Consider the following 15,946-nt stretch of genomic DNA (forward strand, 5'->3'; position numbering starts at 1 on the left):
TTTTTACTGTATTTCTGAACAAATTTATGCAGCCTTGGTAAGCTTTCAAAAAAACATTTTTAAAAATCGTCCCAACCCCAAACTTGTGTAAGTGTAAGTGATTAAGAATTAATAGTGTCTTACTCTGTTTTTTTCTCTTTCAGGTCATGATTGAGGAGCGAAAACACTTTTAAAACACTAAGAAGGTCTTTCTGGGTCAGACTGTCAGGCTTGTGGATGATTCTCTCTGCAAATGCTTCCAACAGGACCGCAGGTCTGAACAAGAGATCCTCAAATGATACTAGAATGAGAATCACCTGGAAAACATGAAAAGCATTTAATAAAAGAAAAAAGGCAGTAATGAAAAAACATTCAGGTAAATGATAGCACACATTTATTTAATTTTTTTAATAATGGCCAATAACTGTTCTGATGGTTAATAATATATACACTAACATTCAATAGTTTAGGTTTGTTAAAATGTTTTAAAAGTTTTTGAAATATTATGCTCACCAAGGCAGCATTTATTTGTGCATTCCTCTTTAAATGTACAGTGCCGTTTCACATGCATCAGTTTAATTGAAAGCTTGTATCAGCAGATATCGCACCTGTTTGTTGGACCACATATCAAATGTGCTGGCCATGTACTCAGACACAGAGTTGAAGAGGGTGTAGTTTCTGTAACGAAGCTCATGGCAGGACTTCAGTACAGACAGAAGCCTACCGTAGGGAAACTCATGCACATTTTCTGCAGGAAACAAAGAGAGGTTTACAGTTACAGGGACAGGTATTGACTAATTCTAGCCGTTTGCTGTAGATCAGGGAACATCTGAGAGGATCATTCTCACCAGCTATGTTCTTACTGCAGACATCCAGCAGAGGTTTGAAGTTCAGGCCCATGGCGGCCAGGCTGGAGAACATGTACTGGGTGTTGGGAGGATTAAACTCATCTGCCAATGACAGAGTCTTTGTCTGAGGGAGAATTAAGAGGAATTGAGCTAGAAACGACCATGACAATTTCAACAGGCAAAAATGCTTTTCAACAATAATAATTTCATGTTAGATAGCTGCATCACACGGATTATTTCAATCCAGAATCAAAAGAAAAACAATAGTCAATTATATCTTGCATTGAAAAAAATTCTATGAAGCACTATGTTTTGTGGTATTATTTTCAAGACAATTTAACACAATTTCCTTCACTAATTATTGCAATAAAATGCAAAGAAAACCCTAATTAGCATTTCTGTAATGTGAAAAATAACTTATTATTTACAAAAAAAATTAATAATAATTCAGAAATAATTAGAAAATAGAAAATTAAATAATTCCCCCCAAACAAAGTATTTAAATATCATGGTTGTAACACAAAAAAAAAAACACTATACCAGGAATGAGAATTAAACACAGTTCAAATTTAAATTAAAAACTATTAAAAACAGTTCTGTAAATTTAAAATAAAATAAAACAAAATATAAATATTACTTAAAAACAAACTAAATTAAATTCAGAAATGTTGCATAATATAAAAATAAAATCTAATTAAAGCTGCGAGCAGCGATGACGGGCCCAAGCCGGGGGCACCGCCACCCCGGTGGCATCAGCTTAACTGTGCACAGAAGGCCAATAGGCATTTAATATGGGAAAAAATAAATAATGGGACTTTGTCAAAGTCATTTGAATTCACCTCATTAAAGGGTTACTTCAGCGATTAGCATATGGCTTTATATCAGTAGAAACCCTGGAGAATATTCAAATTATTGTGTTTTCCCCTCTCATATCCCCCTGAGACAAGAGATTTATGCATTTTATTTCTGGAAAAATTCCTCCTATGATGCAAAATGACGATTTTTGCATCATAGGAGGAATGTTTGCCCAGAGGCTTAAGACTACAGCCAGCAGAGGGAGCCATTTCCGCATGTTTTGAATCTGCGCATGGGGGATGGGAGATTACACTCAGCTGGCAGGGAGAGCTCAGCTTGCAGACAGGATAATTTAAACGGAACTATCGTGAGCAATGTAAGTCTTTTAACTTCTCAAATTCATTTCTATGAAAGTTAAGCTTGCAAAGGCATGAACTGAAACGCGTGCCAGACTGAACTCGCGTTGTGAATGTATGCCGCGAGTGTAGTCGCGATTACCTCAGCTCTCATCACTCGTGCAGTTAGTGCTCAGGGCTGTGACACTCGCGCGGTGACTCACTCATTATATTGAACAGACACGTTCAGTTTTTAATTGTAGTGTCTTCTCTAACTCAGTCACAGTAATGAAGTTGGTGGTGTTGGGAATGGCCTCACAGGGCAGCGAAGCATTCTGGGAATTGTTGTCTTTCACCCCCATGGGACAAAAATAAATTTTCTGTCTTTTCTCAGTCTAGAAAACACCAAATTCAAAAATAATTTCACATTTCTACTGCATTGATGACCCAGTTTAAATACAGATTCATCTTCCCAGCGCTGAAGTACCCCTTTAACTGCAGCAACTGGTGCTGCTATGACCAGGAACCACAACACTCACATCTATGAGATCAATTACATTTTATTCATTAATTTTATGTCAGATGATGTGAAATGTCAATTTCAAAATGAGTGCAGAATACTGTCCAAATGCTGAAGTTGTATTATCCTTACACTTCTCTTAAAAATAAATTAAGCCAAATCACATAGACCGCAACAATGATTTTAATATCAGTGTCAGGTAAGAGTAATATGCGTGCATAAAATGTATAGAAGTTTATTATAAACAGCCACTTTTATAAGATCATGTGAAATTTTTTTTTTTTAACCATTTGCATTTTATCAATAAATAATTAGTTTAAAGAGGTGTCATACGTGAACCTTGCAAACACAGCACATTACCTTCTTTAAAGCCAATGTTACAGAAAACAATTAAAAGTATTAGGATATCACTTTCAATTATGTGCAAATGTATTTTTTGCAGCTCAAAATATTGTAAGTTCAGAAGACCAGTGTTATATATATATATAATACATTTTTTTAAACTTATTTTTCACAATAAAGTGATAGATATTGCTGATAGCCTATGATATGAAAGGGCTAAATTATGAAAAACAAGAAACAAGGCGACATACACAGAGTGAGAGAGACCCCCTCCACACACACACACACACACACACACACACACACACACACACACACACACACACACACACACACACACACACACACACACACACACACACACACACACAGAGTGATCCTGAGAGAGGGAGAGTGAGGGGGGAGGGGAATGACAGACACAAAATCTAAACAGTGAGAGATCATTGTTTTTATTTCACTGTCTGAAAACACTGTTTTGCAATGACAACAATAGTTTTATCTTCAAAACAGTGTTCCTAGGACATATCCAACCTGGTTGCTAAATAAGGCTACACTTCCACCTTCTGGTTATTCTATATGCCGGTAGCTCATTGGTTCTCATTTTTGTCCTTAAACAAAAGGCATTAATCTTCTCATTTTTTTAAGTTACACACACTACTTTTTTTCCTTTTCTTTTTAAAGACAATTAAATGTGTTTTTTCTTTTGTTAGTAATGTTTTTTTTTTAATATTTATATTTTTTTATTTTATTAATAATTATTTGTATTAACACAATTATTTAACTAATTATATAAAACAATATTGTCAATGCCCTACAAATAAACTGGTTTTATACATGATTTTTTTTATTCAAACCCAGAATAATATGTTTAATCCTTTAATGCAGGCCAAAGCACAGCATTGAGAGATAATCTTTTTAGACAGAAGAGTGGCTCTCACACACACACACACACACACACACACACACACACACACACACACACACACACACACACACACACACACACACACACACTGTAGAAATCAGTGACACGTGTCCCAATGAGTCTGTGTGCATTCAGGTTGAAGTCCCCACCAGCCAGGCTAGAAAAAAGAACATGCACACACACACACACACACAGTAGTAATGCTGAAGTATGCTGCAGGCAACTCTTATCAGTTAAGCCCATCCCCCATCCACAACAACATTCAGGTTGAAGTCCCCACCAGGCTAGAAAAAAGAACACACACACACACACACACACACACACACACACACACACACACACACACACACACACACACACACACACACACGTCTGGTTCACTATCTGTTTGGGGACTCACCATAGACATAATGGTTTTTATGCTGTACAAACCATATATTCTGTCCTCCTACCCCAAAACCTACCCATCACACAAAACTTTCTGCATTTTCACATTTTCAAAAGAACTCATTCTGTCTGATTTATAAGCTTTTGTACCCATTGGGAAGTCCCCATGAGTCTGTGTGCATTCAGGTTTAAGTCCCCACCAGGTTAGAAAACCATTCACACACACACACAGAGGCAAGTTTTTTTGCTTGAAAACTTATACAATATTGCCCTCTACTGGACATTTAAGGGAGAGCATAAGTTTTGAAAAAAAAACAAAAACAAACAGTGTGATATATAGAATAACCAGCAGGTGGGAGTATAGCCTTATTTATGAACCAGGCACGTGTGTCCCTATTTTGTGTTTTTTAGGCTTTTGCTAAGGGAAAACCGTTTGAGATATCCAATAACCGTTCACATTTTAGCATCTTCTGTATATTTACTTTATGTTGTCCGAGTTTGGAGGAGATTGAATGAATCGCTTTTGAGGAGAAGGTAAAAACTCAGAGCTCGCTTTCCACTTCTTGTTATCTTCCAACCAAATTATCTGACTTCCTGTTGGTCAGAGCTAATGACTGTAAATTAGAAAGTTGTCCGGCTCGAAAAGTACAATATATATACCGAGTTTGGTGACTGAAGATAAAACTAACCCCCTGCTTTGGACAAAAGATGGCGCTATTGAGCCCCTCTACCACGCCCGTTTCTGAATCTTTGCTTGCATCTTCTGGACAGCATGTCAGATGTGTGTGTTGAGTTTCATGCATTTTCAAGCATGCTAAGAGTCTCAAAAACACATTAAAGCTGCGAGCAGCGATGACGGGCCCAAGCCGGGGGCACCGCCACCCTGGTGGCATCAGCTTAACTGTGCACAGCAGGCAATAGGCATTTAATATGGGAAAAAATAAATAAAGGGACTTTGTCTAAGTCATTTGAATTCACCTCATTAACTGCAGCAACTGGTGCTGCTATGACCAGGAACCACAACACTCACATCTATGAGATCAATTACATTTTATTCTTTAATTTTATGTCAGGTGATGTCAAATGTCAATTTCAAAATGAGTGCAGAATACTGTCCAAATGCTGAAGTTGTATTATCCTTACACTTCCAAATACACTTCCAAAGTTCCATGTTACAGAAAACAATTAAAAGAATTTTCAATTATGTGCAAATGTATTTTTTGCAGCTCAAAATTTTGTAAGTTCAGAAGACCAGTATTTAATTAAAGATATAATATATGTTTTAGTTTTTTACTTATTTTTCACAATAAAGTGATATATATTTGTGATAGCCTATGATATGAAAGGGTTAAATTATGAAAAAACAAGAGGAAAGATGACACACACAGAGTGAGAGAGACCCCCTCCACACACACACACACACACACACACACACACACACACACACACACACACACACACACACACACACACACACACACACACACACAGAGTGATCCTGAGAGAGGGAGAGGGAGGGGGGAGGGGAATGACAGACACAAAATCTAAACAGTGAGAGAACATTGTTTTTATTTCACTGTCTGAAAACACTGTTCTGCAATAACAACAATAGTTTTATCTTCAAAACAGTGTTCCCTAGGACATATCCAACCTGGTTGCTAAGTAAGGCTACACTTCCACCTTCTGGTTATTCTATATACCGGTAGATCATTGGTTCTCATTTTTGTCCTTAAACAAAAGGCATTAATCTTCTCCTTTTTTAAGTTACACACACTACTTATTTTTATTTTATTTTTTTAAAGACAATAAAATGTTTTTTCTTTTGTTAGTAATGTTTTTTTTATATTTATATATTTTTATTAATAATTATTTGTATTAACACAATTATTTAACTAATTATATAAAACAATATTGTCAATGCCCTACAAATAAACTGGTTTTATACATTAATTTTTTTATTCAAACCCAGAATAATATGTTTAATCCTTTAATGCAGGCCAAAGCACAGCATTGAGAGGTAATCTTTTTAGACAGAAGAGTGGCTCACACACACACACACACACACTGTAGAAATCAGTGACACGTGTCCCCATGAGTCTGTGTGCATTCAGGTTGAAGTCCTCACCAGGCTAAAAAGAACACACACACACACACACACACACACACACACACACACACACACACACACACACACACACACACACACACACACACACACACAGTAGTAATGCTGAAGTATGCTGCAGGCAACTCTTATCAGTTAAGCCAATCCACCATCCCCCATCCACAACACAGACACACACACACACACACACACACACACACACACAAACCCACCCACACACACATACACACACACACACTCATGTCTGGTTCACTATCTTTTTGGGGACTCACCATAGACGTAATGGTTTTTATGCTGTACAAACCATATATTCTGTCCTCCTACACTGCCCCTACCCCTAAACCAACCCATCACACAAAACTTTCTGCATTTTTACATTTTCAAAAGAACTCATTCTGTCTGATTTATAAGCTTTTGTACCCATTGGGAAGTCCCCATGAGTCTGTGTGCATTCAGGTTTAAGTCCCCACCAGGCTAGAAAACCATTCACACACACACACAGAGGCAAGGTTTTTTGCTTGAAAACTTATACAATATTGCCCTCTACTGGACATTTAAGTGAGAGCATAAGTGTTGAAAAAACAGAAAAAAAAACAGAAAAAAACACAGTGTGATATATAGAATAACCAGCAGGTGGGAGTATAGCCTTATTTATGAACCATTACTAGTGTCCCAATTTGGTCTTTTTTAGGCTTTTACTAAGGGAAAACCGTTTGAGATATCCAATAACCGTTCGCATTTTAGCATCTTCTGTATATTTACTTCATGTTGTCCGAGTTTGGAGGAGATTGAATGAATCGCTTTTGAGGAGAAGGTAAAAACTCAGAGCTCGCTTTCCACTTTGTGTTATCTTCCAACCAAATTATCTGACTTCCTGTTGGTCAGAGCTAATGACTGTAAATTAGAAAGTTGTCCGGCTCGAAAAGTACTATATATATACCGAGTTTGGTGAATGCAGATAAAACTAACCCCCCACTTTGGACAAAAGTGACACACTTCCTGCTGCCAGTTGGTGGCGCTATAACTTTGACTCACAAAAGTCATATCCATGTGATCGGCCTCTTACAACGAACACACAGCTGAAGTTTCATCAAAATGAATTAATGTATGCAAAAGTTATAACACACTTCCTGTTTCCTTTTTCTCGCTATAAATTTTTCTCTTCGCCACGGCCAAACCGTTTGAGATATCTAAAAGTTGCTTGCAATTTAGCATCCTCAGTGTCTTGACTTCATGCTGGCCGAGTTTGGTGCTGATCGGGTCAATCGTCTAGGAGGAGTATCGCAAATTCCAGAGCATGCGTTTTCCGAACAACCCATAATAGCTCACTTCCTGTTGGGCTGACGCATAACTTAGAGCACGAAAGTTGTTCGGCCCGATGAGCTCTATATGTGTACCGAGTTTCATATATGTACGTGCAAGTGTGTTTGATTTATAGACCCCGTTTTCAGAGCCCACTTTAGGGGGCGCTGTCGAGCCCCCCTGCCACGCCCGGGTCCCAGCCTCAGCCCGGCCCTGATGGCCGCGCATTCTGATGCGTGTGCAAAGTTTCAAGAGTTTTCGAGCATGGGAAGGGCCCCAAAAATGCCCAAATAGTCGCGTAAAAAAATAATAATAATAAATAATTAAAGCTGCGAGCAGCGATGACGGGCCCAAGCCGGGGGCACCGCCACCCCGGTGGCATCAGCTTAACTGTGCACAGAAGGCCAATAGGCATTTAATATGGGAAAAAATAAATAATGGGACTTTGTCAAAGTCATTTGAATTCACCTCATTAACTGCAGCAACTGGTGCTGCTATGACCAGGAACCACAACACTCACATCTATGAGATCAATTACATTTTATTCATTAATTTTATGTCAGATGATGTCAAATGTCAATTTCAAAATGAGTGCAGAATACTGTCCAAATGCTGAAGTTGTATTATCCTTACACTTCTCTTAAAAATAAATTAAGCCAAATCACAGAGACCGCAACAATGATTTTAATATCAGTGTCAGGTAAGAGTAATATGCGTGCATATAATTTATGGAAGTTTATAATAAACAGCCACTTTTATAAGATCATGTGAAATTATTTTTTTTTAACCATTTGCATTTTATCAATAAATAATTAGTTTAAAGAGGTGTCATACGTGAACCTTGCAAACACAGCACATTACCTTCTTTAAAGCCAATGTTACAGAAAACAATTAAAAGTATTAGGATATCACTTTCAATTATGTGCAAATGTATTTTTTGCAGCTCAAAATATTGTAAGTTCAGAAGACCAGTGTTATATATATATAATACATTTTTTTAAACTTATTTTTCACAATAAAGTGATAGATATTGCTGATAGCAATTATGATATGAAAGGGCTAAATTATGAAAAACAAGAAACAAGGCGACATACACAGAGTGAGAGAGACCCCCTCCACACACACACACACACACACACACACAGAGTGATCCTGAGAGAGGGAGAGTGAGGGGGGAGGGGAATGACAGACACAAAATCTAAACAGTGAGAGATCATTGTTTTTATTTCACTGTCTGAAAACACTGTTTTGCAATGACAACAATAGTTTTATCTTCAAAACAGTGTTCCTAGGACATATCCAACCTGGTTACTAAATAAGGCTACACTTCCACCTTCTGGTTATTCTATATGCCGGTAGCTCATTGGTTCTCATTTTTGTCCTTAAACAAAAGGCATTAATCTTCTCATTTTTTTAAGTTACACACACTACTTTTTTTCCTTTTCTTTTTAAAGACAATTAAATGTGTTTTTTCTTTTGTTAGTAATGTTTTTTTTAAATATTTATATTTTTTTATTTTATTAATAATTATTTGTATTAACACAATTATTTAACTAATTATATAAAACAATATTGTCAATGCCCTACAAATAAACTGGTTTTATACATGAATTTTTTTATTCAAACCCAGAATAATATGTTTAATCCTTTAATGCAGGCCAAAGCACAGCATTGAGAGATAATCTTTTTAGACAGAAGAGTGGCTCTCACACACACACACACACACACACACACACACACACACACACACACACACACACACACACACACACACACACACACACACTGTAGAAATCAGTGACACGTGTCCCAATGAGTCTGTGTGCATTCAGGTTGAAGTCCCCACCAGCCAGGCTAGAAAAAAGAACATGCACACACACACACACACAGTAGTAATGCTGAAGTATGCTGCAGGCAACTCTTATCAGTTAAGCCCATCCCCCATCCACAACAACATTCAGGTTGAAGTCCCCACCAGGCTAGAAAAAAGAACACACACACACACACACACACACACACACACACACACACACACACACACACACACACACACACACACACACACACACACACACACACACACACACACACACACACACACACACACACGTCTGGTTCACTATCTATTTGGGGACTCACCATAGACATAATGGTTTTTATGCTGTACAAACCATATATTCTGTCCTCCTACCCCAAAACCTACCCATCACACAAAACTTTCTGCATTTTCACATTTTCAAAAGAACTCATTCTGTCTGATTTATAAGCTTTTGTACCCATTGGGAAGTCCCCATGAGTCTGTGTGCATTCAGGTTTAAGTCCCCACCAGGTTAGAAAACCATTCACACACACACACACAGAGGCAAGTTTTTTTGCTTGAAAACTTATACAATATTGCCCTCTATTGGACATTTAAGGGAGAGCATGAGTGTTGAAAAAAAACACAAAAAAAAACCAGTGTGATATATAGAATAACCAGCAGGTGGGAGTATAGCCTTATTTATGAACCAGGCACTTGTGTGCTTATTTTGTCTTTTTTAGGCTTTTGCTAAGGGAAAACCGTTTGAGATATCCAATAACCGTTCACATTTTAGCATCTTCTGTATATTTACTTTATGTTGTCCGAGTTTGGAGGAGATTGAATGAATCGCTTTTGAGGAGAATGTAAAAACTCAGAGCTCGCTTTCCATTTCTTGTTATCTTCCAACCAAATTATCTGACTTCCTGTTGGTCAGAGCTAATGACTGTAAATTAGAAAGTTGTCCGGCTCGAAAAGTACAATATATATACCGAGTTTGGTGACTGAAGATAAAACTAACCCCCTGCTTTGGACAAAAGATGGCGCTATTGAGCCCCTCTACCACGCCCGTTTCTGAATCTTTGCTTGCATCTTCTGGACAGCATGTCAGATGTGTGTGTTGAGTTTCATGCATTTTCAAGCATGCTAAGAGTCTCAAAAACACATAAAAAGATTATTGGACTTTGACACGTTGCCATGACAACAGTATTTCAAGAATCAGGAATCCATTCATATGTCTATATCTGCTATGTTTTGACATTATACCGATGAAGTTTGAAGTAAATCGGGTGAAAATAAGATGGGGATTTAAAGCAATTTTGAAAGTGACACACTTCCTGCTGCCAGTTGGTGGCGCTATAACTTTGGCTTACAAAAGTCATATCCATGTGATCGTCCTCTTACAACGAACACACAGCTGAAGTTTCATCAAAATGAATTAATGTATGCAAAAGTTATAACACACTTCCTGTTTCCCTTTTCTCGCCATAAATTCGTCTCTTCGCCACGGCCAAACCGTTTGAGATATCAAAAAGTTGCTCGCAATTTGGCATCCTCAGTGTCTTGACTTCAGGCTGACCGAGTTTGGTGCTGATCGGGTCAATCGTCTAGGAGGAGTATCGCAAATTCCAGAGCATGCGTTTTCCGAACAACCCATAATAGCTCACTTCCTGTTGGGCTGACGCATAACTTAGAGCACGAAAGTTGTTCGGCCCGATGAGCTCTATATGTGTACCGAGTTTCATACATGTGCGTGCAAGTCGGTTTGATTTATAGACCCCGTTTTCAGACCCCACTTTAGGGGGCGCTGTCGAGCCCCCCTGCCACGCCCGGGTCCCAGCCTCAGCCCGGCCCTGATGGCCGCGCATTCTGATGCGTGTGCAAAGTTTCAAGAGTTTTCGAGCATGGGAAAGGCCCCAAAAATGCCCAAATAGTCGCGTAAAAAAATAATAATAAATTAAAGCTGCGAGCAGCGATGACGGGCCCAAGCCGGGGGCACCGCCACACCGGTGGCATCAGCTTAACTGTGCACAGCAGGCAATAGGCATTTAATATGGGAAAAAATAAATAAAGGGACTATGTCAAAGTCATTTGAATTCACCTCATTAACTGCAGCAACTGGTGCTGCTATGACCAGGAACCACAACACTCACATCTATGAGATCAATTACATTTTATTCATTAATTTTATGTCAGGTGATGTCAAATGTCAATTTCAAAATGAGTGCTGAACACTGTCCAAATGCTGAAGTTGTATTATCCTTTACTTCTCTTAAAAATAAATTAAGCCAAATCACAGAGACCGCAACAATGATTTTAATATCAGTGTCAGGGAAGAGTAATATGCGTGCATATAATTTATGGAAGTTTATTATAAACAGCCACTTTTATAAAATCATGTGAATTCTTTTTTTTTTTTATCCATTTGAATTCTATTAATAAATAATTCGTTTAAAGAGGTGTCATACGTGATCTTTGCAAACACAGCACATGACCTTCTTTAAAGCCCATGTTATATAAAACAATTAAAAGTATTAGGATATCACTTTCAATTATGAGCAAATGTATTTTTTGCAGCTCAAAATTTTGTAAGCTCTGAAGACCAGTATTTAATTAAAGATATAATATATGTTTTTGTTTTACTTATTTTTCACAATAAAGTCATAGATATTTGTGATAGCCCATGATATGAAAGGGTTAAATTATGAAAAAACAAGAGACAAGGTGACACACACAGAGTGAGAGAGACTACCTCCACACACACACACACACACACACACAGAGTGAGAGAGACCCCCTACACACACACACAGAGTGAGAGAGACCCCCTACACACACACACAGAGTGAGAGAGACCCCCTACACACACACACAGAGTGAGAGAGACCCCCTACACACACACACACACACACACACACACACACACACACACACACACACACACACACACACACACACACACACACACACACACACACACACGCACACACACAGAGTGATCCTGAGAGAGGGAGAGGGGGGGGTAATTTTTTTATTTTTTTATTTTTTTAATTATAATTATTTGTATTACCACAATTATTTAACTAATTATATAAAACAATATTGTCAATGCCCTACAAATAAACTGGTTTTATACATTTATTTTTTTATTCAAACCCAGAATAATATGTTTAATCCTTTAATGCAGGCCAAAGCACAGCATTGAGAGGTAATCTTTTTAGACAGAAAAGTGTCTCTCTCTCTCTCTCTCTCTCTCTCTCTCTCTCTCTCTCTCTCTCTCTCTCTCTCTCTCTCTCTCTCTCTCTCTCTCTCTCTCTCTCTCTCTCTCTCTCTCTCTCTCTCTCTCTCTCTCTCTCTCACACACACACACACACACACACACACTAACACACACACACAGAGTGATCCTGGGGGGGGGGGGGGGGGGGGTAACTAATTATATAAAACAATATTCTCAATGCCCTACAAATAAACTGGTTTTATACATTTATTTTTTTATTCAAACCCAGAATAATATGTTTAATCCTTTAATGCAGGCCAAAGCACAACATTGAGAGGTAATCGTTTTAGACAGAAGAGTGGCTCACACACACACACACACACACACACACACACACACACACTGTAGAAATCAGTGACACGTGTCCCCATGAGTCTGTGTGCATTCAGGTTGAAGTCCCCACCAGGCTAGAAAAAATAACACACACACACACACACACACACACACACACACACACACACACACACACACACACACACACACACACACAGTAGTAATGCTGAAGTATGCTGCAGGCAACCCTTATAAGCTCAGCCCATCCCCCCCCCTCCTCCCAACACACACACACACACACACACACACACACACACACACACACACACACACACACACACACACACACACACACACTCACACTCATGTCTGGTTCACTATCTTTTTGGGGACTCAGCATAGACGTAATGGTTTTTATGCTGTACAAACCATATATTCTGTCCTCCTACACTGCCCCTGCCCATCACAGGAAACTTTCTGCATTTTCAAAAGAACTCATTCTGTCTGATTTATAAGCTTTTCTACCCATTGGGAAGTCCCCATGAGTCTGTGTGCATTCAGGTTTAAGTCCCCACCAGGCTAGAAAATCATTCACACACACACACACACACACACACACACAGAGGCAAGGTTTTTTGCTTGAAAACTTATACAATATTGCCCTCTACTGGTCATTTAAGGGAGAGCATAAGTGTTGAAAAAACAAAAAAACAAAAAACAGTGAGATATATAGAATAACCAGCAGGTGGGAGTATAGCCTTATTTATGAACCAGGCACGTGTGTCCCTATTTTGTCTTTTTTAGGCTTTTGCTAAGGGAAAACCGTTTGAGATATCCAATAACCGTTCGCATTTTAGCATCTTCTGTATATTTACTTCATGTTGTCCGAGTTTGGAGGAGATTGAATGAATCGCTTTTGAGGAGAGGGTAAAAACCCAGAGCTCGCTTTGCCACTTCTTGTTATCTTCCAACCAAATTATCTGACTTCCTGTTGGTCAGAGCTAATGACTGTAAATTAGAAAGTTGTCCGGCTCGAAATGTACAATATATATACCGAGTTTGGTGACTGCAGATAAAACTAACCCCCCCACTTTGGACAAAAGTGACACACTTCCTGCTGCCAGTTGGTGGCGCTATAACTTTGACTCACAAAAGTCATATCCATGTGATCGGCCTCTTACAACGAACACACAGCTGAAGTTTCATCAAAATGAATTAATGTATGCAAAAGTTATAACACACTTCCTGTTTCCCTTTTCTCGCCATAAATTCATCTCTTCGCCACGGCCAAACCGCTTGAGATATCAAAAAGTTGCTCGCAATTTAGCATCCTCAGTGTCTTTACTTCATGCTGACCGAGTTTGGTGCTGATCGGGTGAATCGTCTAGGAGGAGTATCGCAAATTCCAGAGCATGCGTTTTCCGAACAACCCATAATAGCTCACTTCCTGTTGGGCGAAGCTTATGACTATGAGTGCGGAAGTTGTTTGGCCCGATGAGCTCTATATGTGTACCGAGTTTCATACATGTACATGCATGTGTGTTTAATATATAGACCCAGTTTTTCAAGGGGGCGCTGTTGAGCCCCCCTGCCACGCCCGGGTCAAAGGCCTCTGCCAGACCCTGTTGGCCGCGCATTCCGATGCGTGTGCAAAGTTTCAAGAGTTTTCGAGCATGGGAAAGGCCCCAAAAATGCCAAAAAGGCGAAAAGATAATAATAATTAAAGCTGCGAGCAGCGATGACGGGCCCAAGCCGGTGGCACCGCCACCCCGGTGGCATCAGCTTAACTGTGCGCAGCAGGTCAATAGGCATTTAATATGGGAAAAATAAATAATGGGACTTTGTCTAAGTCATTTGAATTCACCTCATTAACTGCAGCAACTGGTGCTGCTATGACCAGGAACCACAACACTCACATCTCTGAGATCAATTACATTTTATTCATTAATTTTATGTCAGATGATGTCAAATGTCAATTTCAAAATGAGTGCAGAATACTGTCCAAATGCTGAAGTTGTATTATCCTTACACTTCTCTTAAAAATAAATTAAGCCAAATCACAGAGACCGCAACAATGATTTTAATATCAGTGTCAGGGAAGAGTAATATGCGTGCATAAAATTTATGGAAGTTTTATTATAAACAGCCACTTTTATAAATTCATGTGAAATTTAATTTTTTTTATTCATTTGAATTCTATCAATAAATAATTAGTTTAAAGATGTGTCATACGTGATCTTTGCAAACACAGCACATGACCTTCTTTAAAGCCCATGTCATAGAAAACAATTAAAAGTATTAGGATATCACTTTCAATTATAAGCAAATGTATTTCTTGCAGCTCAAAATTTTGTAAGTTCAAAAGACCAGTATTTAATTAAAGATATAATATATGTTTTTGTTTTACTTATTTTTCACAATAAAGTGATAGATATTTGTGATAGCCTATGAAATGAAAGGGTTAAATTATGAAAAAACAAGAGACAAGGTGACACACACACACACACACACACACACACACACACACACACACACACACACACACGCACACACACAGAGTGATCCTGAGAGAGGGAGAGGGGGGGTAATTTTTTTTATATTTATATTTTTTTAATTATAATTATTTGTATTAACACAATTATTTAACTAATTATATAAAACAATATTGTCAATGCCCTACAAATAAACTGGTTTTATACATTTATTTTTTTATTCAAACCTAGAATAATATGTTTAATCCTTTAATGCAGGCCAAAGCATTGAGAGGTAATCTTTTTAGACAGAAAAGTGTCTCTCTCTCTCTCTCTCTCTCTCTCTCTCTCTCTCTCTCTCTCTCTCACAGACACACACACACACACACACACACACACACTCATGTCTGGTTCGCTATCTTTTTGGGGACTCATAGACGTAATGGTTTTTATACTGTACAAACCATATATTCTGTCCTCCTACACTGCTCCTACCCATCACACAACTTTCTGCATTATCACCTTTTCAAAAGAACTCATTCTGTCTGATTTATGAGCTTTTGTAC

General features: G+C 38.3%; 1 protein-coding gene across 2 annotated transcripts in view; it reads right to left on the bottom strand.

Moving 5' to 3' along the window:
* fastkd2 (FAST kinase domains 2) overlaps positions 1–15,946 on the bottom strand; it is a 32,199-nt gene that overhangs the window by 7,672 nt on the left and 8,581 nt on the right. For both annotated transcript variants that reach the window (XM_067442190.1, XM_067442189.1), the window contains 3 exons: positions 828–951; positions 588–727; positions 124–296 (listed from right to left, as the gene is read on the bottom strand). In XM_067442190.1, coding sequence (XP_067298291.1) covers positions 124–296; positions 588–727; positions 828–951 — 437 coding nt within the window. The remainder of the gene's footprint in view (positions 1–123; positions 297–587; positions 728–827; positions 952–15,946) is intronic.

Source organism: Pseudorasbora parva, chromosome 4 (genome assembly GCF_024679245.1).
Source record: "Pseudorasbora parva isolate DD20220531a chromosome 4, ASM2467924v1, whole genome shotgun sequence".
NCBI lineage: Eukaryota > Metazoa > Chordata > Actinopteri > Cypriniformes > Gobionidae > Pseudorasbora > Pseudorasbora parva.